At 42.1% G+C, this 27,525-nt stretch overlaps 2 protein-coding genes across 4 annotated transcripts in view; both read left to right on the top strand.

The window, feature by feature from the left end:
- Sfmbt1 (Scm-like with four mbt domains 1) overlaps positions 1–13,633 on the top strand; it is a gene marked incomplete at its 5' end in the record, with an annotated part of 164,711 nt that extends 151,078 nt beyond the window's left edge. The window contains 5 exon segments of one of the 2 annotated variants that reach the window (XM_013515695.1): positions 3,330–3,371; positions 4,409–4,587; positions 4,770–5,015; positions 6,228–6,356; positions 7,588–13,633. In XM_013515695.1, the coding sequence (XP_013371149.1) occupies positions 3,330–3,371; positions 4,409–4,587; positions 4,770–5,015; positions 6,228–6,356; positions 7,588–7,728 (737 nt within the window). In that variant the 3' untranslated portion in view covers positions 7,729–13,633. 2 annotated transcript variants of the gene reach the window in all.
- Positions 13,634–15,162: 1,529 nt separating this feature from the next.
- Positions 15,163–27,525, top strand: part of Tmem110 (transmembrane protein 110) — a 54,296-nt gene continuing 41,933 nt past the window's right edge. Inside the window, exons 1-2 of one of the 2 annotated variants that reach the window (XM_005387356.2) lie at positions 15,163–15,437; positions 16,109–16,198. In XM_005387356.2, coding sequence (XP_005387413.1) covers positions 15,278–15,437; positions 16,109–16,198 — 250 coding nt within the window. In that variant the 5' untranslated portion in view covers positions 15,163–15,277. The remainder of the gene's footprint in view (positions 15,438–16,108; positions 16,199–27,525) is intronic. The other variant, XM_005387357.2, reaches the window with a different exon arrangement.

Below are 27,525 nucleotides of genomic sequence, written 5' to 3'. Positions count from 1 at the left end.
GAACTCTTTACATTTTTAGCTGTAGGACCATACTAAAACAGCCCATAGGACACATTTGGCTTATTTGGCCCCAGGTTGCCAACTTCTGTGTGACATGTATATAAACTAGCTGGTGCATCTAATAGGTATATAATTTATTCATACAGTCTGCCAGTTTTATGTGCCTACTGTGTGCTGCCACTGTCGCAGCTCCAAGATACAATAATAAAATAAAATTCCTGTCCCTTTGAGTTCTCACTTAATGTGGGACAGAGATCGTAAATGAGTAAGCAAATGTAGACAAGTACGAGGCTGAGAAGATGGAGCAAGATAAGGAGGCACAAAAGAGAACAGGAAGGCTGGGAACAGGTGGCCAGGGAAATCTTCTGACTGGGCACTACATTGAAGGAAACAAGGTAGGCAGCTGTGCACATGAGTTGCTAAAGGGAGCAATGAGGCCATAGGCTTTTCAGGAGTTTGCTCAGTGTCTGAAAAGCAAAAAGGAAGCCCTTGTGGATTTGAGGTGTAAATACCCAGAGAAGAAATGAGTACAGTCTCACTCTGAACTGTCCTCCCTCCTGCTTCTCTTTGTGAAACTGGGGCAGGAGTCATGTGGGATGAAATTCACAATGTGGATTCCCAAAAACAAAATTCTTCTGCATTTCCTTACATACTACAAACCGTGGTGTCACTTAGGAAAACTAACTGGGAAGAGGATTTTACTGTGTTAGATTTGAAAGATTTCTTTTAAGGATCTCTGACTCTTACTTTTGATAGTTCTTATAGATCACTTCAGGGTCTTGTTTAAATACTCATTCTGATTTATCAGGTCTGTGGGTCTCTGGGGCTATTTCCAACCAATTCCTTAGTATAGCTGATTTGATGCTGATCCACATTTGGCGTGGCAGGCTTTCTAATCAGAATTTGAATTACAAACGCATGTAAAAGTCTAACTTCGTAGTAGTTTCTATTTGTATTTATTGAATTTTAAACTCCTTAAGGGCAGGATTATTTTAGCTTACTATTATCAACCATTTGTTCAGGAAACTGCAATTATTCGGAGATAAGTGGAAAATATTATTCATGTAAATATATGAATAATGTTACCTAGAGAGAGAGAGATACTGCGAAGATTTGTGGACTTCATTATGCTTTTTGTCTGAATTTATCTTTGACAATGATAAGTTGAAATTACCCTAAGTTTTAAAAGAATCCAGTTTCTCCTAATGAGTAATTCGAGTGATCTCCAGTGAATTTGTGTTCTTAGCAGTTCATTTTGCAGAAATTTACATTAGAATTTGATATTACCTTAATACATAACCCAGAACTAGAATATATTTCATTTTTTAATTGTCTCTACATTCTAAAATTTAAATGAAAATGCAAAGAATATAGAATGCTTAAAATATTCCTGGAAAAGAATAAAGTTGAAGGACTTTTTCTCTCTGCTCCCCACTGCCTTTTTTTTTTAACTGTAAAGCTATAATAATCCAAAGAATTTGGTATTAACACATTACCACTGGCTGGAACCACTAGTGGTACATGCATGATTGTCCCATCAGGTAGCTTGTATAACCTGATGGGACTGTCCTATGCTTCCCGATGGGACAGTTGCACATATACCACTAGTTTCTTAGAGCTGCCCAGCAGCCAGACATACAAATTATGGCCCCACTGTGAACATGTTAAAGAGTAGTAAAAGCACTGGGACAAAATAGAAAGTCCAGAAATAGAGCCAAATTCTATATAGTCAGATGCTTTACAGGGGTAACAATTAGTGAGGAAGGGAAATTCTTTTTAACAAATGCTACTGGTACAAAGGAATTCTCAAATAGAAAAAGCAAAAACAAAACTATTTGGCTCATACCTTATGCCATGTACAAAAATTAATTTTAAGATCTGTCATAGACCGAATGTGGAAACTAAAACTATAAAGCTTTTGGAAAAACACAAAGAAAATATCTTTAAGACCTTAGGGTAGGCAGAGATTTCTTAGAACCTAGAAATTCACTAGCAAAAAGGAAAAAATTAGTAAGTGAATCTTAGTTACTTTTCTCGTTGCTGAGACAAAACGCTCAACATCCAAAGAAAATTCTGCAGAAGGGCATCACAGAGGAGAAATAGTCAATGGCAAGCAGGTAGGGAACAGCAAAGCAGCAGGCAGCAGCAGCAAGCCTGCCTCTCCCTTTTATCCCATGCAGGCTACCAGCCTTTCTGGTGGTGCCAACCACACCCAGAGTGGGCCTTCCTCTCTGAATTCCAGCATCACACATTTAATCCTAGTCTAATCCAGCCACACTCAGAACATCCTATATATGACCACATAAGGTTTTGGGGGGACATCTAGATACAAGCCATAACAGTGAAATATTGTGAAAATTTAAAACTTGTGCTCTTTGAATAATACCATTTTTAAAAAAGAAAACACAACCCACAGTCTTTGGAGAAATCATTCTTAATACATATATCCAGTAAACAACTTATCTCCAAAATAAATTAAGAACTCCCCCAACTCAAAAATAAAAAGATAAATTTTAAGATGTGACAGAGATAATGGTTTCTCACACCATTTTGAACATACCAACTATCTCTAAATTGTACATTTAAAAATGGTTGATTGTATGCTGTATGAGTTTCACATAAATTAAAAATAAAAGAAGCAAAATATATTTTGGAATTAGTGTAATGCTTGCAAAGCATAGTTAATATACAAAAACCATTAAATTGTACACTTTAAATGTAAGTTTTATGTTATATGAACTATATTTCAATAAATTTTTTTTTTAAGTTCTGGGGATGTAGCTCAGTGGTAGGTAGGGAGTTTGCCTAAACTTAGCCCTAGCCCTAGCCCTAGCCCTAGCCCTAGCCCTAGCCCTAGCCCTAGCCCTAGCCCTAGCCAAGGAGAGACTGAGTTTTATCCCACAAAAAATAAATAAAGAGAAACAAAACAGTTTTAAAAAAATGAATGAAAGACTTGCACATACATTTCATATACAAATGTCCAATAAGCACATGAAAACATGTACAGAATCATTAATGATCAGGGGAATACAAAACTGTAATGAGATTTGTAATAACATGGATGGAACTGGAGGATGTTGGGATAAGTGTTGGGATAAGTGAAGTCAAGCACAGAAAGATGAATATTACATATTCTCACACGTGGAGGGTAAAGTTGATCTTATAAGCATAGAAAATAGAATAGTGATTATCAGAGCCTGGGAGGGTGTGGGGGAGGGTGAATGGAGAAAGGATTGTTAATGGGTACAGGAGTGCAATTGGATAGGAGCAATAACTTCTAATGTTTTATATCACAATAGTATAACTATTCATTGTATATTTCAAAATAGATACTAGAGAGGATTTGGAATATTCCCAACAAAAAAGAAATGGTAAGTATTTGAGATGACAGTTTCAGTTGATGAATATAGATTTTTACTTGTATCTGATCATTACACATTGTATACCTGTATTGGAATGTCACATTGAACCCCATAAATATGTGTAATTATGTGCCATTTAGCAGTAAAAATGTGTTTTTAAAAAACTGAACAATAGGGCCAGGGATATAGCTCAGTGGTGCAAGCGCCTTCCTGGCAAGCGCAAGGTCCTGAGTTTGATTCCCGGTACCAAAAAAAATAAATAAAAAACTGAACAACAAAAGCACAGTGAAAAATTACCATACACACGCACTAGATTGGGTAAAATGAAAGAGACCAACATTATTACTGATAGTGGTTGGCACAGGTATGGAACAACTAGATCTCATAAATTGCTGGTGGGGGTGTAAAATTATACCTCCATTTTGGAAAGTTGACCGTTTCTTTAAATTTAATCATACGTCTACCCTATCATCCAGCAATTCCATTATTAGGCACTTATGCAAGGCAGTGAAAACATACCCATTAAAAGCCTTAAATAATAATGTTCATTGTAATTAAATTAATTATATTAAAAATGAAACAGTCTCGGTGCCTAACAGGGAAATAGATACACTGGTATGTTCCTATGATGGAATGCTAGTTGCTAACATAAAGGAATGAATTGCTCATATACATAACAGGATAGATGACTCGAAAACATGCTGTGTAAAAGAAGTCATTTACAAAAAAAGTACCTACTCTATGATCCATAGATGCAAAAATAATCTACAGTGATGGAAATTAGAGTGATGGTTGCTCTGGAAAGGGATCCCAAGAACTTTCCTCAGTTGATGGAGATGGAGATTCATTGGGGGGAAGTTTGTTCAGGTTTATGTATTTGTCAGTACTAATCAAATTGTACACTTTTCTACTTATTCTATCGTATATGTCATTTAAATCTCAAATATAGTATTTCTGTTTTTTGCTATGCTACTAGAATCTCTTGCAGTTTTAAAGTACACAACAATAATGCAGCTACTTCATTTGTCTTTGTCATCCACATTTAGCACACTATTATGGAAAGAAGAAAAATAAGAGAATTGGGAGGCCACCTGGTGGGCATAGTAACTTAGCTTGTGCCCTGAAAAAAGCCAGTAAGAGAAGAAAGAGGCGGAAAAATGTTTTTGTTCATAAGAAGAAACGCTCCTCTGCATCTGTTGACAATACCCCAGTGGGCTCACCCCAGGTAGGAGATGTGTGATGCATCTGTCATGTCTAGAAGCCAAGTGACCACTGTTTTACAATAAGGCCACAGGAAGAATACCTGCAGTTTTCTCTAATTTAGTTCTCTGACCAATAGAAGATGATTTTATAGCCCAGTACTGGTTTGTCCTGGATTTCAATAACACTTGCCTCCTTTTCCTCTAGGGAAGTGGGGCTGAAGATGAAGATGACGTAGATGAAGGGGATGATGATTCCCTAAGTGAAGGCAGTACATCTGAGCAGCAGGATGAGTTACAGGAAGAGTCAGAAATGTCAGAGAAAAAGTCATGCTCCTCCTCACCTACCCAAAGTGAGATGTCCACCTCGCTGCTCCCAGACAGACAAAGGAGAAAAAGAGAGCTTCGTACCTTGTCATTTTCTGATGATGAAAATAAACCTCCTTCACCAAAGGTACCATTTTAATAACTGTCTGTCTGTCCTTCTCACTCCCCTCTCTCCCTGTCATTTTCCTCTACAATCTAATGATGCTGGTATTCATTTCTTTCAATATAAGCTTATGGAAAATTTCTAGAGTCTCTTAATCCAAAGGCAATTATGATATTGCTGGTTTATTTGTAGTCTGTCATTTATTTTAGGAAAAGTACTTTTATAATATGCATGGTTTTAGGGGTTTTTTTGTTTTTTTTTCAGGGGGGACATACCAGGAATTGAACTCATAGCCTTGTGCTTGCCAGGCAGGTGCTATGCTACTGAGCTACACCCCCAGCATAGTATGCGTGGTTTTATAAAACTACATTATCCCTTTGCTTCTGGTTAAGTACCATGTTTAATATATACACATATACGTTATATAACTATACACACTCAAGATTATAGCTAAATTATTGTTTCAAAACTGGGTTACTTTTTAAAAATGTACTATGAGCAGGAGCAATAAAAGGGTTTTTTGCCAGTAATTTGGTTAGGTATGCTCATTGAAAATACCATCCCGTTCACGTTAGCACACTACCAGAGGCTCAGTTGAAATAAACAAGGAACAACTAGGACATTTAAAAGTTATCTTTCTTGCCGGGCATGGTGGCACATGGCTGTAATCCCAGCACTCAGGAGGCTGTGGCAGGAGGATCACCAAAAATTCAAGGCCAGCATGGGCTACATAGTGAGTTCAAGCCCAGTTTGAACTATATAGCAAGACCCTGTTTCAAAAAACAAAAAGGTGTTTTTCTGTTAAATTGTCTATAAATTATTTGTACTGAAACTTTAAGAACTCTTCCTCAGTGGTATTTTGTGTTGTAAAAGTCAGTTTAAAATTTGTTCAACCAGGTATGGTGGTGTATGCCTGTAATCCTAGCACTCAGGAGGCTGAAGGAGGGAGGATCACTCTGGGTTTGAGGCCAGCCTGGGCTACACAGAGTTCAAGTCCAGCCTGGACTACATAGTGAGACCCTGTCTCAAAAAAATAAATAAACTAAAATTTGTATTATAATTTTCTCAAGTACTATATTAATGCATATGGGCCTTTACCATCTTTGGCGGGGAGAAATCGTGTCCTAAATTCACTTTTAAACCCTGTTTTGAAGGATTATAAATTTAAGTGGAGATTTTTTTTGAAAGAATAAAATAGCTCTTACATCATTTGGTTTGGTTTTGTTGGGAATGAAGGAAATAAGGATTGAAGTTGCTGAAAGACTTCATCTGGATAGTAACCCCCTGAAGTGGAGTGTGGCAGATGTTGTACGGTTCATCAGATCTACCGACTGTGCTCCATTAGCAAGAATATTCCTAGACCAGGTAATCACAGACAGCTGTAATCTAAAATAATAATGTCTTTTTAGCAAAGAACTGTGCATATGATAGTCCACAATTTATTTACAACTTGCAGGAAAAATGTTTTAACCCAAAAGAACATTGGTTTAGGTCCCTTAGGAGAGGAAAGTGATAAAAAGAATTATTTATCAGACTGACTTCATAGTGAAGCAGGTTATCATTGCATTCCAATTTTTTTCCAAAAATTTGATTCTATTCCCCCAAAATTTAGATAGTTTAAAATTGAGCATGACTTGCTTAATTATCCTCATCTTTTTGAAAATAATTTACTTTTTAAAAGAAATATTAGTATTTGGTATACAACAGCCTGTAGAGTGGTAACTAATTTTAAAGCAAGCCAGGTGTGGTGACCTAATCTCAGCATTTGGGAGCCTGAGGCAAGAGGATAGCTGTGAGTTCAAGACCAGATTGGGGTATAAAGTTCAAGTTCAGGCAGGGTGGGCGCATGCCTGTAATCGCAGCACTCGGGAGGCTGAGGCAGGAGGATTGTTGTGAGTTTGAGGCTATCCTGGGCTACGAAGTGAGCTCAAGGCCAGCCTGAACTGCATAGTGGAACCCTGTCTCAAAGACCAAAAAAAAAAAAAAAAAAAAAAAAATTAAGGCAGGCTTGCTGAAGTACAAACAGTGGTGGGCAGGGACTGTAGCTCAGTGATCCAGTGCCTGCCTTACATGTACAAGATCCTGCGTTTGACCTCCAGCACTGGGAAGAAAAAAGTCAGTGACCCTAAATAAATATTGAAATTTCTCTGGTAATTGGGGGAGTTCAAAACTGAACATCGTTGAAGATTTTAATTGGTTTTTACGAATGTTATAAGTAGAAGAGCACTGAAGTTTATAGTTAATATTTTGTTTCAGACTTAGAAAGACCCCTCTGACAAGATGTTATTTTGGCACCGTTAGCTGCCTGTTACAGGGTTCACTACCTTACTGAATTCTGCCGAGCAGAGGTTCTGAAGAATAGATTCTCATTCTTGGTAGAATTTATTATTAGCCTAAAGGTTTTTTAGAGTAGGATTGCAGAGCCACCAAAAAGAAAATGTGTGACATTTGTTTAAAGGAAAAAGGACGGACTTTGGGACTTTGGTCCCTGAAGGACAGGGACTTTATTTTTGAGAGACAAAATGAATGGGGACTGTGGTGATCAAGCTGTCAGTCATGTGCATATAATACATAATTTGCCTTTATCCTTTAACAGGAAATCGATGGTCAGGCCCTGTTGCTCCTCACCCTTCCCACCGTTCAAGAGTGCATGGACTTAAAATTGGGCCCTGCCATCAAGCTTTGCCATCACATAGAAAGGATCAAATTCGCTTTTTATGAGCAGTTTGCCAACTAAGACGGACAACCAAAGTGAGCTGGACCTTTGAAGCACAAATGCAGCAAATCCCTCACCCTGTTCTATAAGTGGAGCTGAACAGTCCTGGGGCTCTGGACCCTGCAGGTGTCGGCTTGCTCTCTTTGCACTTTCAGGGAAGGAGGACCCACACTGAGGAAGCAAAAATGGCACAAAAGTGGCTCTCCTGCCAGTGGAAATGTGGACATCTCATATTCAGCAGATTGCAGTTTTTAAAAAATAAAGGCTGTGAAGAAAAAAGTCAAAAGAAGAGTAAGCATTTCCAGTGGTGTGGACTGAAAACAAAGAATAATCTAGGTGACTGGATAGCACCTTTTTAATTTTCTTTTCATCCTGTTTCTTCCCACTGTAGACTGAACTTCGTTCTCTGCTTTCTTTTCTTTCTTTTTTTTTTTTTTTTTTTAAAAGAGAGGACATAGCTTTAATAGCTTTAATTCAGCACTGGTTTGCAACGGTGCCTAAGGCACATCAGTGCTTCATTGTCATTGTGTTTTTAAAAGTTTTAAAATTAAAACAGTTCATTCTTGGGATAATTATGTGGCTCCAAGGTTTTGAATGTATAGTCATACTTTGACCCATTTTAAAATGTGTTCTTAAGAGTTCCTTTGTTTACTACCTCTGTTGATAATTGAGCATACGGCCATGAATGAGGTTTTTGTATGATGCCATTTTTAAGCTAGTGAACACTAAAACTATGATAGAAGTTGGAGGGGAGAAAAACACTGTTTAAAGAACATTATGTAGGCACTTAAACCAGTTCCTCAACAGACCTGACCTAAGAACTCTACTGTCATTGTTCTCCATTGACCCTGCTCCAGCTACCTGTGTTAAGTAGCCTCACGAAGATTGTTGTAATTCAGTTTGATTACTCTGTCCTTATTAGTTCTCAGAGGACTTGCATAGCTTTTATTTCGTGTTTGCTTTTCTCTAGAGTTGTCTACCTCTGTTTCATTTTTGGAGTCCTTACTTCTTGGTGAAAATCAGTAGGTATTCCTTTGACCCAATGTAAAGGAAGGCCATTTCTCTGTAATCCCAGCACTCAGGAGGCTGAAGCAGGAGGATTGCCATGGATTTGTGGCCATCCTGGGCTGCATAGCTAGACCCTGTTTTGAAAGAAAAAAAAGAAAAAAGAAAAGAGCGAAAGAGCCCTCCTGCCCACCCATTTCTCCTGCTTTTTAGATGAGCAGCAGAGAGTATGCCAAAATAACATCTGTGTTACCCTGGGGAGGTAACACAGCATGGAGGTTCTGCAGCAGTTTCCTCAGTAGCAGGGTAAGATTGGGAAGTGGTTCGTGAGTCTGGAAACCCCTTTGCTGAGCCACCTTTATGCTTTTCTTCAGTTAACCCTTTAAATTGAACGCAGTCTGTAGATGGAAGTCCCGTTTGATAACTCAGTGTCCTTTTTGGTGTTTCTTTTAACTCAGCTTGAATTGACATGAAACTAAGGCAGATTTTTACTTTTTATGATTTTATTGCCAGATATTAGAAAATAATAGCACTTGTTACTGTTCTAGGCAAGAATGAGGAAAGATATACACAAATTGCCCCTTTATATGGTTTATTTATTTATTTTTGCATTATTCTAGTCACTGGCAAGTTTATAACCTGGTCATTTAAGAACTGAAAATGTTTCAAAACTGCAAACTGGGTAAATTCCAAGCTATACAGATATAAGGTAATGCTATTACAAATTTAAACTGATGTGATTCTTTTCCTTTTCCTTCCTTAAACCCCACTTGTTTTTATGCACATTGGCAAATCCATAGTCTGGACACTTTCTTCATTGGATAATTCATAAACCACTTTGACTCAAGCCCTCCAACCAAATCATAAGGCATTAACTCTGCCGAGGTTAATACCAGGTATCTTTGGAAAGAAGCTTTATTTGAGTAAAAGTTAGCCTATTTGAACATACTCAGAGATCCAGTTTTAAAAATTTAATTTTATGTCTGTGGAAGAAAAACATACACATGATACTAGGGAACAGTCAGCATCAAGCAGGTAGACTGGAGATGGTGGTGTCTTGTTTAATAAAGTTTCCTGAGAGCTTAGCAGTCAAGGCACGGGGCAAAGGAGGGTCCCCTGAGGAAGAGCAATGGCACACAAAACTTCTGGAATTAATGTTTAGGGTCTTACATTGCTGTCTGGTTTAGGAAAATGAAACATAAGAGGTAATTTACCGAATGTGATAGTATTGAATGTTATTTTGTCTCTCTTCTTGACTTCTTCAGAAACCAGCATTTAGAACCGCTCCCTTCACAGATGAGGGGCTGGAGCCCCTGATAGTTGAAGTACATGGTCTCTAACCTGGGTGGGGTTGGAGCATAACAGGGGGTCTGTCTCTGCCGTGATTATTCAAGCCCTTCTAGAGAAAGGCTGGCTTTAAGTTGGACATGTGAGTGGGGTTTCCCTTAATATTTCTTGCATTCATCTGCTGGGATACAGTTTATTGGACAGTTGTATTAAAGAAAAACTGTATTCCCCCAGCCCTTCTTCCAGCTATTGCATACTAGAGGATAACTGTTCGGGAATTTGCCACAGGGCATTTTTTTTCAAGTACAAATTTCCAATACCATTTACCTCATAGAGCTGCTGGGACTAGGAACAGTGACAGTCTATTTACTGTGATGCAAAAAGGATTTTAAACCGATAATAGCTTACTGTGTTGGAGTAAAATGCTTCTATGTTACACACGTATATATATGAACTTCATTTCTAGAGACCAACTCTTAAATTTATGAGAGGTACATTGTAAGGATCTACATTTATCTGGCTTTTACCTGTAATTGGCCTCACAGCCAATCAGGTTTTTCATGATCCATTTTTACCCTGGATTAACAGGCTTCGAACCAAGTATAATGGACTACAGTCCATCTCCTTGACTAGAAAAGTTAGACAGCCAATAGACCTTTACCACTATGTTAGCCCACAAGGGAGACCTTTTCCTGTACACGGAGATTTGCTCTGGGACTTTTACTATAGTTCGTGGGCTTCTGGGGACCATGCTGTTTTCTTTTGTGAACATCTTCATCCTTCTCATTTGAGCAGAATTTGAAGTGACTAAGGCAAGGAATGCAGTAAGGGGGACTTTTAACCCCATCTTTAGATTTTCTTTAGCAACCTAGATGGCTACTGGGACCTACAAAATAGACCCTTAAGTCAGGGAAGGATAATTACCAAACACTGGAAATAATGATACTCGTAAATATTTATTGAATTATAATAGAGGAACATATAGAAAACAAGTCCAGAATTTGGCCTTTGTATGCCTTCTCTCTTGGAAGTTAAATTATTCTGTGAGAGAAAGGGCATTGGACCAAAGTTTTCTGAGGACTTAAATACATTTTACTTGCTCTGTAGTCTAAATTCAGTCACTAATGTAGTTACCTGAATACAATTTAAAAGCTCTAGGAGGCCCTAGGGAAGGATTCAGAACTATTCCTCTTTTTCAAGCCAACAACTCTGTTTTCAGGGGACACATAGAAAATCAGGTAATCTAGATGGAGACATTGTGAAAACTGTCACTGGCACTTAATTTACTTGGCATCTGTCACCAAAGACTTACTTGCTGGCTTGATATATTCCCATAGAACCTCTGAAAGAGTTGTTAGCCTCAACAGTGGAGACAAACTTCGAATTTTAACTCTGATCCCCTGTATTGGAGATGTTCTGTGTGTATGCATGCACACAATTTCAGAAGTGTTCTGTGTTAGTTAGCAGTAGGAAATATATTGGTCTTATCATGAAGGAGGCATCATTAACAGATACGAAGTATAAATCTTGGTACAGACCAGTTACTCCCTTTTTAAATTTGAATGTCTTTGGTCCTGGGTCTACTATAAGTAACCATGTGTCACAGGTATGCTGCTGGCTCAGAAACTGTTAGAGAACCTCCTACAAAACTAAAATGTCACTTTCCTGTTGTTATAATTCCTCCTTGACTTTATTCACTGTAAATGTTTTACTAGTGAATTTTGATGATTCCTTTGTATGAGAATGTGTATACTTTGGAAATTTGAATTTATCTAAACAAGCTACCTATGGACTTGGGAGTTTCGGTGTAAGAGTTTTAAATTCAAAGCTGAGTTCAAATTGATCTGGTTTCAAGCCCACTTACTTGAGATGGTTTCCTTGGTACTTGTCCCAGACCACACTGGGGCCTTGTTTCTAGAGGCACCCTTTTAGGGGTGAGGTGTCGAAGGTAGTGGGCATTACAGTGCAGTGCAGGTTCATTTTCCTGGATATGGTGTTTAAAAAGTCAGACGTTCACAGGATCTAGCAAAACCAGGAGTGAAGAGTTGAGGGTATAGAAAAATAGACCTAACGCTCTCCCCTTATGCTGACTGGTCTGTCCTGGTGCTATGGCCTATCACAAAGGACTGTAGGGAAAGGGAAACACGCAAGCCAGAGCCTTGCTTGGCATGTCTCTACACCAGCAGTAAAGTGCAGACCTGAGCCCTAGGAGGCAAAAGATGATGACCAGTGAAATGGTGCCACCATTGCTCATGGAGATTGGCATGCCTGTTCACAAGATGTGTGGAAATTCAGGTCTAAGCGTTTCTTTACATGGCTTGTTCAGTTAACCGCAAGCCTAGCCTGGCAGAATGGAGGCAGTCAAATAGTATTGAAAGGAAGAGGGTAGGCTTTTGGGCAAATCAAGTCACAAAACATATGACTGAGGGAGTCCATAAAGCTTAGGCAAAGTTAAAGCTGGATAGTTCTTAGCTCCTTTTGCACGGATCTCTGAGGAAGGTAGTTTGAATGTTTCTTTTGAGATTTTAAGTGCTGATTTATTTTCCTTTCCCTTCCTTTTTTGGTTGAATATTCTCTAAAGACAATCAGAGGCCTGCCAGGGAAGGACTCCTGGCTGGTTCCAGCACTGTCCTTAGGCCTCTTTCTAGTAGTAACTTGTTGGAACTGATGCACTTTGTTTAATGTATTTTACCTTTTTTTTTTTTTTTTTTAAGCTGCTTGTTTGGAACTAAATGAAATGCTTATTACATTGTATCTTTCCTGCTTGCTGTTTTTTCTCTTAATTTCAAAGTTATGCATTGAAAATAAACTACCCTTAAGCAGAAATATGCGCACGAATACCTATTAAAGTAACTCCCATCATTTGATGGTATAACATCAAAGGATTAAAAACAAAACACACTGAAACTATTTTGGATGAATATCTGTGTGTTTTATTTTTCATAAATAACTGTGTAAACTTGTAGTGTAATATGACATTTAAGAGAACTTCATTTTGCAGATTTGACAGTAAGGAGGGCATTTTTGCCAGAATATATTCTTCAAAACTCCAGGGGAGCCTCAGAGAATCATTTCTGAATGGATGAGAAAATTCCCTTCTACTTTAACAAAATTACAGAATTTTTTCCCCCTGCTCTCTCATCCTTTCCCCTCTGGATTTAGATGCTTTTTCATTTCAGCTCAGGAAAGGAAGGAACAGCAGAATCCTCCACAGTGACCTTGCTCCTGACACTGGGGATTCTGCCCTTGAACTCTAAAATGATTCTTGTTCTCTCTGGGCCTTAAGGATTCCTCCAATCTGGATGTCCAAACAGGGCTTTGTCCAGAACTTCATTTTTCAGCCCACCATGCAATTTTCCTTGAGCTGTCTGTGTCTTTAAGCAACTCAGATCTCCTTATTCCCAGTCACAGTCTCCTCTGCTTTAAGACATGTTCTCTAGTTTGGTTCTCTCTGAATAAGTACTGTTAACTGTTGAGCATCCTCGTGAGATCTCTCTTGGTCTTGAAAATAATAATCTAATTTAATCTTCTCTTATCCATTTATTTTCTTAAACTGCTTTTCTGTATTTGCCAATGGTCAATATTTGTGGAGAGTTTTAAAATTTATAAATTAAACTTCAACTTAATTTAAAAAGTATTTTTGTTGTATGTTATCTGTGCCACACATTGTGTTGGATTCATGAAGGAATAAAAACCAGTTCTTGTCTTCAGAAGGCTCACATTTAGCTGTGGGAGACAGACATGTACATAGGTGTGTAATTTAGCACAGTGGAAAGTTATAGTAGACCACCACACGCAAGGAAATGCGGAAGCACAGTGAAGAGAAGGCGGACAGGTGGCCCCAAAGCATAAGCAGCAGCTGGCAGAGCAGGGAGAAGCTACAATGCTATGCAAAGATACAGAGGTGAAAGTGTATTGTAAGATAAAGGCTGGAGAATTGTATTTTTTGTTGTCTGGCTAATCAGGTAAATATTCCTGTCAACTAAGAAACTTTTTGGCTACCATTTAATCCTCATATAATTGGAATTTCTTGTAGCTATTTTATAGGAAAAAAATTCCCTAGATGTAGTATTTACTGTTCGACAAAGGTGACCAGACTCAAGCTATATGTACACTGACATACAGCAGGAAGGACTGGTGCTTGGCACCAAGCGCTATCTAGACAGAAGCCAGAGGGAACTGGCATCCCTTTAGAGTCAGAAAACAGGTTCCAGCGTGTCAGGTGGGAGTTAACATGTTCCCCTAGGCTTGAACCACCCGATGGAACTGCCCTGTGCCGCCTGATGAAGTCATGTATGTACCACCAGCGGTTCAGAGCCCGCCTGGCAGCTGGACATAGGAATTACAGCTTTTGCCCTGAACATGTCTGTGTTGCAAGGGATGCTGAGACTGGCAAATACCAGTCATCTGCCTTTTATCAGTCATTCAACATGAAGTTGTGCCCCCTAAGTGAACAAAGCGAGGACATTTGTACATTGACTTTCCAATCTAAATTCGGTATATTTCTAAATGGAAGTATTAAATTCAAGTCACCATTTAAATTACGTTTTGGGGCCTGCATGGTCACCCGTCTGTAGCCAGCTACTGGTGAGGCTGAGGCAGGATTGCTTGAGCCGAGTTCTGCGTTTAGCCTGCGCAACACAGCAACATCCGGTCTCAAAAAAAGTTGATGGGGTCGATATTAATTTGGGGCTTTGCTTAATGACTTGAATTTCCTGTCTTCGGGCCTGGGAAGCAGAAGGGCACGGAATGTCAAGGAGGACACCTGTGTAGTCTTGCTTTCCTCAACCACCTGCTCAGAGTAATCCAGTTGCAGATTATCGTGGCCCACTCCTGAAGTGCCAAATTGGAATCTGAGGGTGGAATCCAAGCATATTTTAAATAAATTCACCAAGATACAAGGGATTTACCTTGGAGGGAAGAAGAATTTGTAGGCGTCCAAGGACGGACGTCCCTGCCACTGTCTTCCTGACCTCTGGAGCTCGCGGTCCCCCGGCTCGCGTTCTGCGCTGGGAAGCCGGGGCGCACCTGGCCTGGCTACTTGCAGACCCAGACCCACGGCCCCGCCCACTCGCCTTGGCTGGAGCCCCGCCCTTGGGGCAGCAGGGCCCGCCCCCGTGCCGGGCCGGACCAATCAGGCGCTGTGATCTCAGACGTCGGCTTACGCGCGGCGCCGAGTCCGCCGCCTGCAGAAACACCCGCCCCGCGCTTGGCGGCGCGGCCCCGGCAGCAGTGAGGCCGGGCGGCCCGGCGGCCCGCGCCCTCCCGTCAGGCAGCCATGCAGAGCCCCTCCGGGAACGCGAGCCGCGGACTGACGGGCGGGCCGCCCTCTACGGTGGCCTCCGGGGCGGGCCGCTGCGAGAGCGGCGCGCTCATGCACAGTTTCGGCATCTTCCTGCAGGGGCTGCTCGGCGTCGTGGCCTTCAGCACGTTGATGCGTGAGTCGGGGACCCCAGCCCTTCCTCAGGCCCTGCGCTAAGAGCCACCGGCCCCGCCCCGCCCCGGGGGCCCTCCTGCCCAAACAGGTCAGGCCTGGGGACCTGGGCCCTTTGGCCAAGACGCCTCCTCCCGCGCCAGCCCAGCCTGGGCATTCTGGACTGCGGATCGCCCGAGTCCCTGACCCCACCGTCCTGAGTCGGGAGGAACCCTACCCCTCGCCACCTTACATGTCTGTCTTCTGAGGTACCAGTCGAAAACTAGTCCCCCTTCCCATCTTTTCATCACGGATTAAGATTACTTCGCGAAACAGCCTTGGAGCTGTGGACCCCCGAGTGTGGCATCCGTCCGTCTGCTCCCTCTCGGGGGCTCCCCTTTAGCCTTTCCCTTTGCGCGTTAAACCCACGTCCCTACATCTAGTCTGATGTGAGCGTTTTCTTTTTCTCTTCTGTTTTTGCACTTCACTCTTCAAGGATTTGCATTCTCTGTGCTCATTTGAATCTTGCTACCTTGTATCCCTTGTGGTTCTTGAAGTGTCTTAGGTTCCCACGTTCTGTTTTCCAGGACCACCAGCCCCCGCCCTGTGGTCCCTAGATTTTCCCTTGGTCATAGCAGGACCCGCCCAGACTGCCCTCTCCCCAGCACCTCCTCGTCTCTCTCCGTTCTTCCCCAGCAGGACCACCTGTTCCATCTTTGTCCCAAGCTGACCTTAAGTTGCATCTCAAGATTTCCCTGGCCGTTCCCTTTCCCACACTTTTATTAGGTAAATATTAAGTTTCCTTTTTTGCATGAAACTCAGGCAAACTAATGACTTAATGGAGAAAGAGGCCCAGAGGGTCAAGGGAGATCTCAGGATCCCTTTGCTGTCACCAGGGGCACTTCCTTGGGAGTTTCCTAATGAGAAGAAGTCCCAGAAGGCCCTTGTTGCCCAGTGTGCGGGGGAAGGGGTGGAGGCAGGGGCAGGGGCAGTGTCGTGCGGCTTAGAGTTTGGTGAGGGTGTTGTTTTCTTAGTACACATCCTTAGAAAAGTAACTCAAAGCTTTGTGTGGCACACGGGCCTAGAGTACCCTGTGATCGTGTTTTGGGTGCAGAGAAGGTTATAACTATCTGTCCCGAAGCATTAATTCCAAAATGACTTGTTCTCAAACTTTCCTGCCGTGCTCTGGGCAGAGCAGAGAGTTCCAGCTCCTCGGTTAGCCTCAGGGCTCGGGAAGCTGTGTGCAGATACCTTGTAGGGTCTCATTACCTTACTCGTTTGTAGCAAGTGTTTGTGGAAGTGAATTTTCTGAGGCTTCAGGTGACCCTGGCGAGGTTCTGACTGTGGACACTGCTTTCTTCTAGTTTCCTGGCCTTGTTAAATCTTGCAACAAATGCTCAAGTTTTAGTGTTTGCTACTTTTTCTTTCCTTTTTAGTCTCTATCTGCCTTGCTACCTTCTCTGCCTAACAAGTAATTATTCCCACAACAGTTTGTAACAACTTAACCAAATTCAGTTGCTGATTTGGGAGTGTGCGTGTGTGGGTGCCTGTGTGTGCATGTGTGTGTGTGTGTGTGTGTGTGTGTGTGTTAAAGACATTGTAAGTAGGGCCTCACTCCTGTCCTACTTCCCTCACCTCCAGCCAGCATTAATTTGAGAGGCATGGGTTCTAGGAATTGAACTCAGGGACCCACACATGCTGGGTCTACCACAAAGCTGTATTCTCAGCCCTGGTTCAATTTTTATTTTATTCCTTGACCAGAGCTTCTGTAGCCTACCTAACTGTTACGGCTTCTATCTGCATGTCCCCCTCATGCAGTCATAGGTGGAGCTTTTCAGAGGCAATTGGCTCCAGAGTGTGCGATATTGGGATTAAGTATGTGATGCAGGGATCCAGTGTGTGTGATTACTAAATTAGTCCATTGATTGGTTTGGCATAGTTCTGGCTGTAGATAATGGGAAGGCCCTCCCTAGGTATGAGTGTTACCCACCCTTAGTGTGCATAGCCTGGATAAAATACAACGGACAGAAAGAACATTGTTGTCGGTCACTTGCTGCTTCTTTGCTACTTTGCTGCCTTCTGTCTGCCATGAACTGTCTCTCCTCTGTGATGCCCCTCTACCATGCCACTCTGCCTTAGAGCCAGCAATTATGAACTGAAACCCCTACAAACTCTGAACTGAAGTAAACCTTTCCTCCTTAGCTTTGGAAGTCTGGTATGTTGCCTCAGCTATGAGAAAAGTAACTAAGACACTAACTGTGGCTATTTTGTGGTTTTGATTGATGATGGCCTGCCTTAGCGCCTCTAGGGTTTGGAGCTTGTAATTCAGAGAAGCAAATGTGATTATGACAGGGCAGAGTTGCTCACAGCTATGTATGCCTGGTTGATTGTGTTCAGAGTGCAGATGAATTCAAAGATGAACTGAAAAATCTCTGGGGACACACTAACCTCTATTTAATCTTAAGTGTGAGCATATGTGCAGATCCCACTGTAGTTGGTGCTTTCTCTGCAAAAACTGGAGAAGAACGTAGACTTTTGCTCAGTGGAAGTCTTGATGTGGAAGGGGTTTGTAGAAGTGGCTGGCAGGTCCAGGGACAACGGAGAGTAGGAGCAATGAAGAACTGGAAAAGGCAGAGCTGGTTCTGCTGTGGTTCTGGAAGTGAAGATGACAGCGAGACCCTCATTACCCTGCCTAGACACAGAAGCAGCAGGCCAAGGTGATGGACTGTGGAGCTGGACAAGATCCCATTGGTGGGACTCAGTAGGGGATGTGCCTTTCTGTGGTCTGGTTGAAGTAGAACTGTGGGGATTTTCCTTCTTGAACTGCTGGGGAGAGGAAGAAATCCCTAAGAGGCTGCCTTATACACTAGAATAGACTTCGCTGGGGAAGTGGAAGGGGAGTGAGGTAGTAATCTCAAGGAAATGAGTCTGTCAGCTGTTAGGCTCTGCCTTCCTAGTCACAGAGACTGTTTTGTCAGTCTGGCCCCGCTGCAGGAGGTAGAGGGCCAAATTCCTGGATGAGAGTGTCCACCTGGTTGCCCTTGAGGAAGGAAGGGCTTGATTTGCTTGAGGCCATGCCATCCTTTATGACCATCTACAAGCACATTTTAAATGCTAGTCAGTCTGTCCTGAACAGTTTAAACTAAAAATCTGTCTTCTTTGAAGCGGTAATCTTTCCCCTTCCAGGTATTTGTGTCCAGGCAGTAGACTTAGTTCCTGTCTTGGATGCTTCTCTCACTCTAAGGGCAGGAACTTGTGTTTTCCTGTTAGACCAGCTCCCTTTGTAGACAGTGGGCCCACTTCTCTGCCAGACAAACTGAATAATCTTCTTCACTTCAAATCCCTGATTTCAGTGAGTCTTCAGGTCACTGGGTTTATGCACTATTTTTTTTTTTTAACTTAGATGCCACCTTTAACCAGTTGCTTGATTTTTTAGCTGAGAGGTTTTGTCCTGGAGGAAGATGTCACACAAATCTTAACAGCCCCAGGGAGAACTTTGGTTCTCACCAGGATTATCACCCTGGCACTCTAAAAGACTTCTTGTCCTATGTGTGGGGTTTTATAGACTTAGTGCAGGCAGTTGTGAGCACATATGCCAGGTCCTATATGTAACCTGTTTTTCAGTCGGTGTGAATATGCAGACCGTCACAGGCTACCATCCACTGGCATATCCTGATGTCGGCGTCACCTTGTTAGTGAAGTTGTGGGCTTTGCAGAGGGTCCAGCTAAGGAGCCCTGTGTGTGTGCAAGGAAAGCCAAGCAAACCCAGAGGCCAGCTTATTAGGTGACTTTCCACTCTGGATCTTCAGGGATCTCATGGAAGTGACTGGTTGTCTGCATAAAAAGAAGCACTTTAAGTGAGAGGGCTTGGTTGTGCTCTGCCTGTCAGGCAATTCTTGTTTTGGTAGCTTTGTCTCTAGTCTGTGACTCAGTGAAGTCACTTAAACCGGAGCTGCAGCAGAACAGAGCTGAGCAGCCCTGGAACTCAGCAAGTTGTTCCAGTGTGGGGAAGTTGCCCGGCCATCAGCCAAAAGGTCATCATTGGCCAGTGTGTGTGTTGGCATTTGTGGGTGTTTATTCTCATAGCTTGTGAGTGCAAAGCAAACTCAAGCCTTCTTCACCATGCAGAGTTCTGGGCTGAAGTGTGGAGAGAATTGGCTTTTAACAAAACAAGCATTTAAGAGCTTGGATAAATCTATTTTCGTGTCACCCATATACAGACCAGCAGGCTGGCAGAAATCTGTTTGTGTGGGACAGGAACAGTTAGAAGGGTAGTCTTTATCCTGTGGCCCAAAGTCAAATCACAAGCCAGTCCCCCTGGCTTTCATATCTTAATCTCAAGTAAGAGTGCTTGGTGTTGTCTGTCATGTTGAGCTGACTTCTCTGCATCCTCTGTGTTGGTACAGCCTTTTCTGTGATCACCACTCCCACACCCTACACGCCATCCCAGTTTTTATCTCAGAAAATGTCAGACACACAGGAGAGATGAGAGACAGTATAGAAAACATCTGTCTACCTTGTACCTAGATTCAGCGATAGTTTGAATTTTGCAACATTTACTTTATCTCCTTTTGGGGAGGGGGTGCTTGGCTATCTGAAGAAAAGAGGCATCAGTACCATATCACGTGTCGTCCCTAAGGACCTCAGCTAAGTCTACTAAGGACAGTCTTCTACATAGCCACTATCTCCTATTCAACCTAAGAGAATTAAGAATATAGTAACTCCATAATATTATGTAACAATATATTCTGCATTCCCCTTTCCCCAAATATCACAAGTCTTTTTTGGTTTTTTCTCCGGTACCGGGAACCGAACTCACGACCTTGCGCTTGCCAGGCAGGCGCTTTTGCCGCTGAGCTAAATCCCCAGCCCCCTATCACAAGTCTTTTATAGCTACGGTTTTAAAAAACTGATCCAGTCAAAGTCCATACATTGTATTTGGTTGTTTTTAAGTCACTTTTACTTCTGGAAGTCCCTCCCCCAATAAACACACACACTGTACACACACATTTTCTTTTCTTTCATTTCATTTCATTTCATTTCACTTTTTTGGTGGTAGAGCTGAGGATCAAACCAAGGCCCTCACTCATGCTAAGCAAGTGGTCTGTTACTAAACTAATCTCCAGCCCAGCCTAACCCCCTACTCACTCCATGCCTTGGTTTAAATACATTGACTCTTGCAAGAGTGCCTGTTGGGGATGGGAAAATTGTCTTACATTCTGGAGATGTCTCCATGTATCACTGTTGTGGTGTTTGTTTCCCAGACCCCTGTGTTTCTTTGCTTTGGTCTGGAGGAGGAATTAGATCATGAAATCTTTTTTATAGCAAGAACACTCCATAAGCAGTGGTCTCTGTTTCTTGTTACATCCTACTGGAGGCACAAAATTCAGGCTGTCCCACTATTAGTAACAATAAAGTCACTGACTTAGAGGCGGAGGAAGACCCCTCATCTCTCTCTTATAAATGTATATTTCCCTTTGGCAACTAATAAATAATACCATGTTTCTCAGTAACCTTTCACCCAGTGATGGTAGAATGAGAAAACCCAGATACGGCTTCATTAGGGCTGGAGCTCAGGACTGAAGCCACCGGTCTCTGGGCCAGCACACTCCATAAAATGCCAGTGTCCTTTCCTCCCTGTGAAATACTAGTCCAGGCAAAGAAAGAACATTCCTTTTTCTGTCCCAGGCTGGTATTGTGCCCATGAGACAAAGTAGTACAGGCGATGTTAGTATGCTAATATCAGGGTCTTTATTTTTAGCAAGTTTTTAGATTTTCTAAATGCCAGTTTATTTGATAGCACTTATTATGATTATCTACTACCTTATTTATAATAAACTTCATTAATTTGGAATAAAATCAGGGCAAGACGGAGTTGTCTGAATTAGAATCTGAATTACAGAATAATTTCATTAACTACAGTTTTTAGACTGTTAAATGCTTCTGTTACCCAAGGGTTGCTCTATGACAGGCTATCAAGATTCCACTGCTTTAATGGTCTTTTTAAAATCATTTGCAATTAGTATAATATTTATGTGAAGATGAAGCGATGAAGTTTTACAAGAGGTTAAAAATAACGGGATCCCTGTTTGCGGGCCCAGCTCAGGGTTCCACTTCTTCTTAACCCACATAGTGCCCTTGTGTATTCCTCAAAGCTTTAGTATCTTCTCCAGTAAGATAGTGATAGTAGTTTCTCTCCTCTGGGCTGTGAAGGTTAGGAAGAATGTGTTTAAGGAAGATAAAGCAGTGTCAGGTACCCAGTAGGCCCTCAGTGAGGCTATGGGAGTGTTATGGTTTAGATGTAAAATATCCTGCAAAAGGCTTATATGTTCAGAGGTGGGGCTTTTGGAAGGTGATTGGATTGTGAGGACTCTAACTTCATTAGTGGGTTTCCTAATTAGTGGATTTTCATTAGTGGGTTTCCATTAATTTCCATTAGTGTGTTTCCTCTGTATTTTTTCCTTACCTGTACAATTTCTTTACATTAGTCCTCTTTTATGGAGTGCATAATGTAAAATCTTCAATGTAACCAGCAAAGTTGTGAATTCCAAATGACTCAGGAGACATCATAATCTCCTTCTTTTCACAGGTCTTGAGGGGGCAGCAAATAGACTGAGCTGTGCAATTTCCAGGTGACAAACTGCATTCAAGTCACTGGCTTTCTTTTACCTACGTCCATGGTAATAGGTTTGTGGCACTGACCACTAGAGCTGGCCTCTTTCTGTAGTTTGCTCTTCCTGAGTAGCCTGTGTGCTAGCTTTTATGCTCAGCACTTGATATACTCACAGGAACCCAGGAAAGAAGGTTATATGCAGCTTTCTGGTTGATAGGTGCGGAGAGGTGAAAGGTAAGTCAGGTCCCTCAGGCTGTAGGCACTTGCCTCTGTTTCTACTTGCTTTTTTACCCCTTGCTCACACAGGTGCACTTTCTGATTACTATATCTGTGGCTCATTTTTGACAAGCTTAACAGCTCTGATTTTCTTTCATAGTTGTTTTTTTTTTTTTTTTTTGGGTTTTTCTCCGGTACCGGGAACCGAACTCACGACCTTGTGCTTGCCAGGCAGGCGCTTTTGCCGCTGAGCTAAATCCCCAGCCCCTATAGTTGTTTTTTATGTCCATAGATTTTGATCCATTTATGGTTATTGACAGCATTAAAAAATAAATTTAAAATGACTTTCCAATCATTTCATGCACATATGACATGTATTGTGGATTTATAAAAAATTGGTCTGGGGGCTGGGGATTTAGCTCAGCGGCAAAAGTGCCTGCCTGGCAAGCGCAAGGTCGTGAGTTCGGTTCCCGGTACCGGAGAAAAACCAAAAAAAAAATAAAAAAATAAAAAAAAAAATTGGTCTGGCCTTTGTAGAAGTTTCCTTACCTGTGCAGAGGATGGTGGTCCTACCCACAGCTGAGTCTAGTGCAGTGAGGAGGAACCTTTTAGAGCTTTCAGTGATAACAAACAGCCTGCTGTGGCATATGTGCCATAGGTTCACCACCACTGGTTTAGTGTCTGAGCAGCAGAGGGGGGGGTGGGATTTCCAGAGTATGTTAAGGTTACCTATTGATTTATATAAAATTTGTTTGTCTAATGCTTTATGACTATGTGTTAGTCAGTTTTCCTTTACTGTAACAAAACACCTGAGAAAAACAATTGAAAAGAGGGAAGGTTTATTTTTGGCTCAGTTATTTTTGCTCACTTGACTCCATTACTTTTACACTGTGGTGAGGCAGAGAACGTCATGGCAGGGAGCATCACGTGGAGGCTTTTTTATTATTAACTAGCTTTTATTGACTACCACATTCCACATAGTTATAGGAAAAGTAGAGACACTTCCATCTCTGCTTTTTTTATCCCAGCTTTGATTCTGTACAGCTCTTGGAGTGTGGCCAGAGTCATGTCATTCAGTGCAAGTCCTGGGAACTGCTGCCACCCACCCTGCGAGTTTAGTCCGGGGGCTTGGTAGGGTTGGGCTTTGCTACATAATGCCTCCGACGAGAACACCATTTGTGAGCCTATTCTAGAAATCCTATTCCTACTGTTAAAGGAAACCAGGTCCTGATGCAGCAAGGAACCAGCCCCTAGTTCCTTGGTCCTCAATTCTGAGTGCCCTTGATGAAAGCATTCAGTCAAGGCACACAGGCCATGCAAAAGTCTAGCTGGAATGTATTGTAAAGTAGATACAGAGAGAGTTACACCCTCAAGCGAGAAGGCAGCAGTGCCGTGAAGGCATCTACACCAAGTGTGAGTTTGGGTGCATTTTTGTGCACCCAAGAATTACTCCTGGCGTCTGGAAACTAGGTAATTAAATGCTTATCACCATTTTATTTAGAAATTACTTAGGAATTGAAAAATGTCTTCCTGTCCTTTTTAAGTTGTGTTTTCTCAGGGGCTTTAATCATGTAAGAAACTTACTAAAGATTAAGTTCTTCATTTAAAACAAGTCTTAGCCCAAGGCAGGAAGGTCCTTAGAGAACATTTCCCTTCCTGATATCATTGGGCTATAGGCTATGGCAGCCAGGAATGCAGCTTGCCTTGTTCTGGAGTTAGATAACCAGGCTGTTAGATATCAGAGGGAATGTACACAGTGTATAACCTTAAGATGTTGTGTGTTCTAGGGTTGCTTTGGGTTTGAGACTTAAATGATTATGAAGCAAGTTGGGATATATATAGGGTCAAACTTAAGTGTTTTTATATGTTCATCTTTCTCATAATATTCTCTTTCCTCCTGCTTTTATTCTAGCCTGTGGGCTTTTCTAGGCTTCTTAAGTTTATCTGTGTTTTTCACAGGCTTTTCCATTTTCCTAGAAGACATTTTCTATTACTAACATGAAATGATGGAGAGATGAGGTAGTAAAAATGCATTTAAAAACAGTTGAAACCCAGCTGTGGTACCTGTTGTGTCCCGCTGGCCAGACAATGTGAAATCTGAGTGTCTTGGCTGAGGCAGCACAGGGCAGTCAAGCAGGATTTCTATCTGGGTGGCGAGTCTGGGGCTGAAATACTTACTTGCCAGTCATTATAGAGAACAAGGTCCCTTGCACCTGGTGTGTGTAACGAGTGGTCACCCAAAGCGAGTGGAGCATGGAAACAGGCATGTGTAACACATGTGGCTTTCCTCTTTTGCTAGCTTTGCATTTGGGTGTCTGACTTTTCAGCTAACTGCAGAGTCCTAGTCTGCTGTTACCAGAGCTACCCCAACTCTGGTCTGAGCTCTGCAGCAAACTGCGATCCAGAGGCACAGGAGGGGCCAGAGATAAGGGATGCATATTGGGATTTAACAGACATGTTTTTTCTATCAAGTCTTGATTTTATAATTCAGTCTTCAGATTTCTCTGTGAAAGATCTCCTCAGTTACTGGCCAAAAAACCAATCATCATCATTATCTTATTCTAAAGTTAAATAGGGATATATTGCCTGTCAAATTGCCAGGATAAATTGCCCGTCAGTCCACTTAGCAGATTACATATTGATTTTTTTTCAGTGTGTGCTCAAATAAATAATTTACTAATACTCAAAATGAGGAAATATCTTCAAGAAAACATCCAACACTTACGTTGTCATCTTGCTGTGGAGCTAACTTCAAGTGTCGCTGCTCCAGATGGGACAGTATTCTGGATACAGCCATTCTAGAGTGGGATCTTACTCTCCTTATAACAGAGATCTTCATGCCAGGCTCATGTGGACAGTAGCTCAGGCTGATTTTGGTCTAGGCGATACAGGTGTAATGGCATGGAAAGTGGTAGGGGACACTATGTGGAGGTGTTTGCCAGCCCCTGCTCCAACGCCTGGGAACTGAACCATATGGAAGGCCTCAATTCTTGTTCCCCCTTGGCTGCAGCTGCTGCCATGTTATGTGGGGACCCTATCTGGGGGGCCTTCTTAGCCTAGATTAAAGCTGCGCCCCAGCCACTTGCAGGAAAGCCAGACTCCTGAGCCCACAGTCCCATCCTCTAGCAAGAACTCCACTTGTCATTGCATCTGCCATGGTCTGCCCTTCAGTTTGGGCCAGGAAGAACCGCCATATTATTAGATGTTGAGATGCAGTAAGATGCCCCTTCTTATAGCCCCTATTCCTGCTGCCTCTCCTTACCCGTGTTCTTTCCTGCCTTCTTGTTTCTCCTCACCTCACTATATCTTACCCATTTTCCAAAACACTTTCGCTAACAACCTTAACAGCTACCGCTGTTCCTCTTCCTCCTCTCTGTTCTTCTTCCTCCTTCTCCTCCTCCTCCTCTTCTTCTTATTATTCTCCTCCCCCTCCTTCTCCTCCTTCTCCCTCTTTTTGCTCTTTTTCTTCTTTCTCCCTCTTTCTTCTCTTTCTCCCCCTCCGCTTCCTCCTCCTTTTCCTCTCTCCCTCCTCCTCTTTCTCCATCTCCTTCTCCTTCTCCCCACCCCTCCTTTGTGTGTAAGACAAGACAGGCCTCTGCCTTGCTCTGCCTGTCTTTTGCCTGGGTCTGATCTGGTGCCAGGCCTTCATGACATGTAGTGGAGCCCCCAGTGCTCTGGGAGGTACTCCAAACCAATGTGCTCCTGAGTAAGAGGTCTTGGATGGTGGCAGAAGACTGGGATCTTCTGAGTAGTAAATACCTTAGCATAAATATTCTAACACCATAGACATCTTTTTGACAGCACAGCACAATGGTCAAAACTTGGAAATTTGCCAAGCATGGGGGTAGATACTTGTAATCCCCCACTTTGAGAGGCTGAGACAGGGGGATCATGAGTTTGAGCCAGGCCTAGGCAACTTAGTGTCTCAAAATAAAGAAGGGCTGGGGATATAGCTTATTGTGAAAGCCTTAGGTCCTCAGGAAATTTAACATTACTGTGTTGTTATCCATAGCTGATACTCAAATCTTATCGGACAGCTGAGTATTGTGATAGCTCTTTTTTCCTGGTCTAAGGTCGTATGGCGCATGTTACCATGTCTCTTCAATCTCCTTTAGTCTAGAATAGTTCCTCATCCTTTCTGTCTTAGCAAGAGGTTTTGTAGAATGTCTGATATTTTCCCGTGATTACATCCATGTTACCTGTTTTTGGCGGGGATGCTGCATAAGTGATGTTGTGGCTTCTTTCTGTTTGTTTTGTTACAGCCTCTTCCATGTATTATAACCTGAGGTACCTAGTGTTGGCTCTTTGGTAACTTGGGTAAGGTGGTTCTTCTAGGTCTCTCCACTATGAAGCTATAGTTTTAATCTTTGTAATTTATAAGTAACTTAGAGATGTATGTTAGGGGCGTGCTGGGTGTTGTGGCTGGAACCAGGACCTTGTGCCTGCCAGGCAGGCACTCTACCACCAAGCTGTACCCCCAGTCCCAGGGAGATACTTTTAGGCTATGTAAATACAAGATCTGTATTTGGTGTATTTTGTAAAGCCCCCCTGGTGGAGAGGGTGGGACCACAAACAGAGAAAAAGGTGCTTTGGCCGGTTTGATCTGGTAACTGGTGTAACACTGAGCCGCACTGTACAGTGCTCGTTGTGTGGAGAGTCCTGTAAGTGCTTTACATATTGTGAGCCTTTATGCCTCATATTGGCCCTCTGAGATGAGTGTCCTATTTTACACCTAAGGAGACTGAGGTACCAACTCGTAAGTGATTTATCTAAGGTTGTAGCAGCCACAAAATGGCAAATTGTGATTCAAGCCCAGTGGATTTTACTCTCTTCCCTGCCGTGTATAGCATACACTTGTGCGGTGTGATGTAGGATGCTCCTTCCTAACTCCTGTGGGCCTCCTGCCTCCCCTAAAGTGGAGATCTTTAGCATGGTTTGGCTCGCACTGTCTCTGACCACCCTAGTTATTCGCTGACAGCGTCAGTGCAGTCTTTTCTAGCCATGATAGGTAGACTGGGAAAAACCAAAGGCTTGTATTTTGAGATTGGAGTCCAGTAGTGCTTTTCACTGAGGCCAGAAGAATCTTTCCTATGTAAATACATTTGACATTTGAGCCTTTGCAAAAGTGAGTGAAGAGGCTTTTGCCCCTAAAGGAGTAATAGAGCTTTCGTTTCTTCTGTAAGCAACACAAAAGAGGCCAAAATATATGACACAGCTTTTGCAGCACATTTGCAGACGTTGGACAACAAGCTATCGCAATAGTGATCCTTGAAGAAAAGAAAAT

The sequence above is a fragment of the Chinchilla lanigera genome, unplaced genomic scaffold, assembly GCF_000276665.1.
Source record: "Chinchilla lanigera isolate Chin_1 unplaced genomic scaffold, ChiLan1.0 scaffold00029, whole genome shotgun sequence".
In the NCBI taxonomy this organism is placed as follows: Eukaryota; Metazoa; Chordata; class Mammalia; order Rodentia; family Chinchillidae; genus Chinchilla; species Chinchilla lanigera.
Note: the sequence above shows the minus strand (reverse complement) of the source record. Positions and strands in the feature narration are given on the sequence as shown.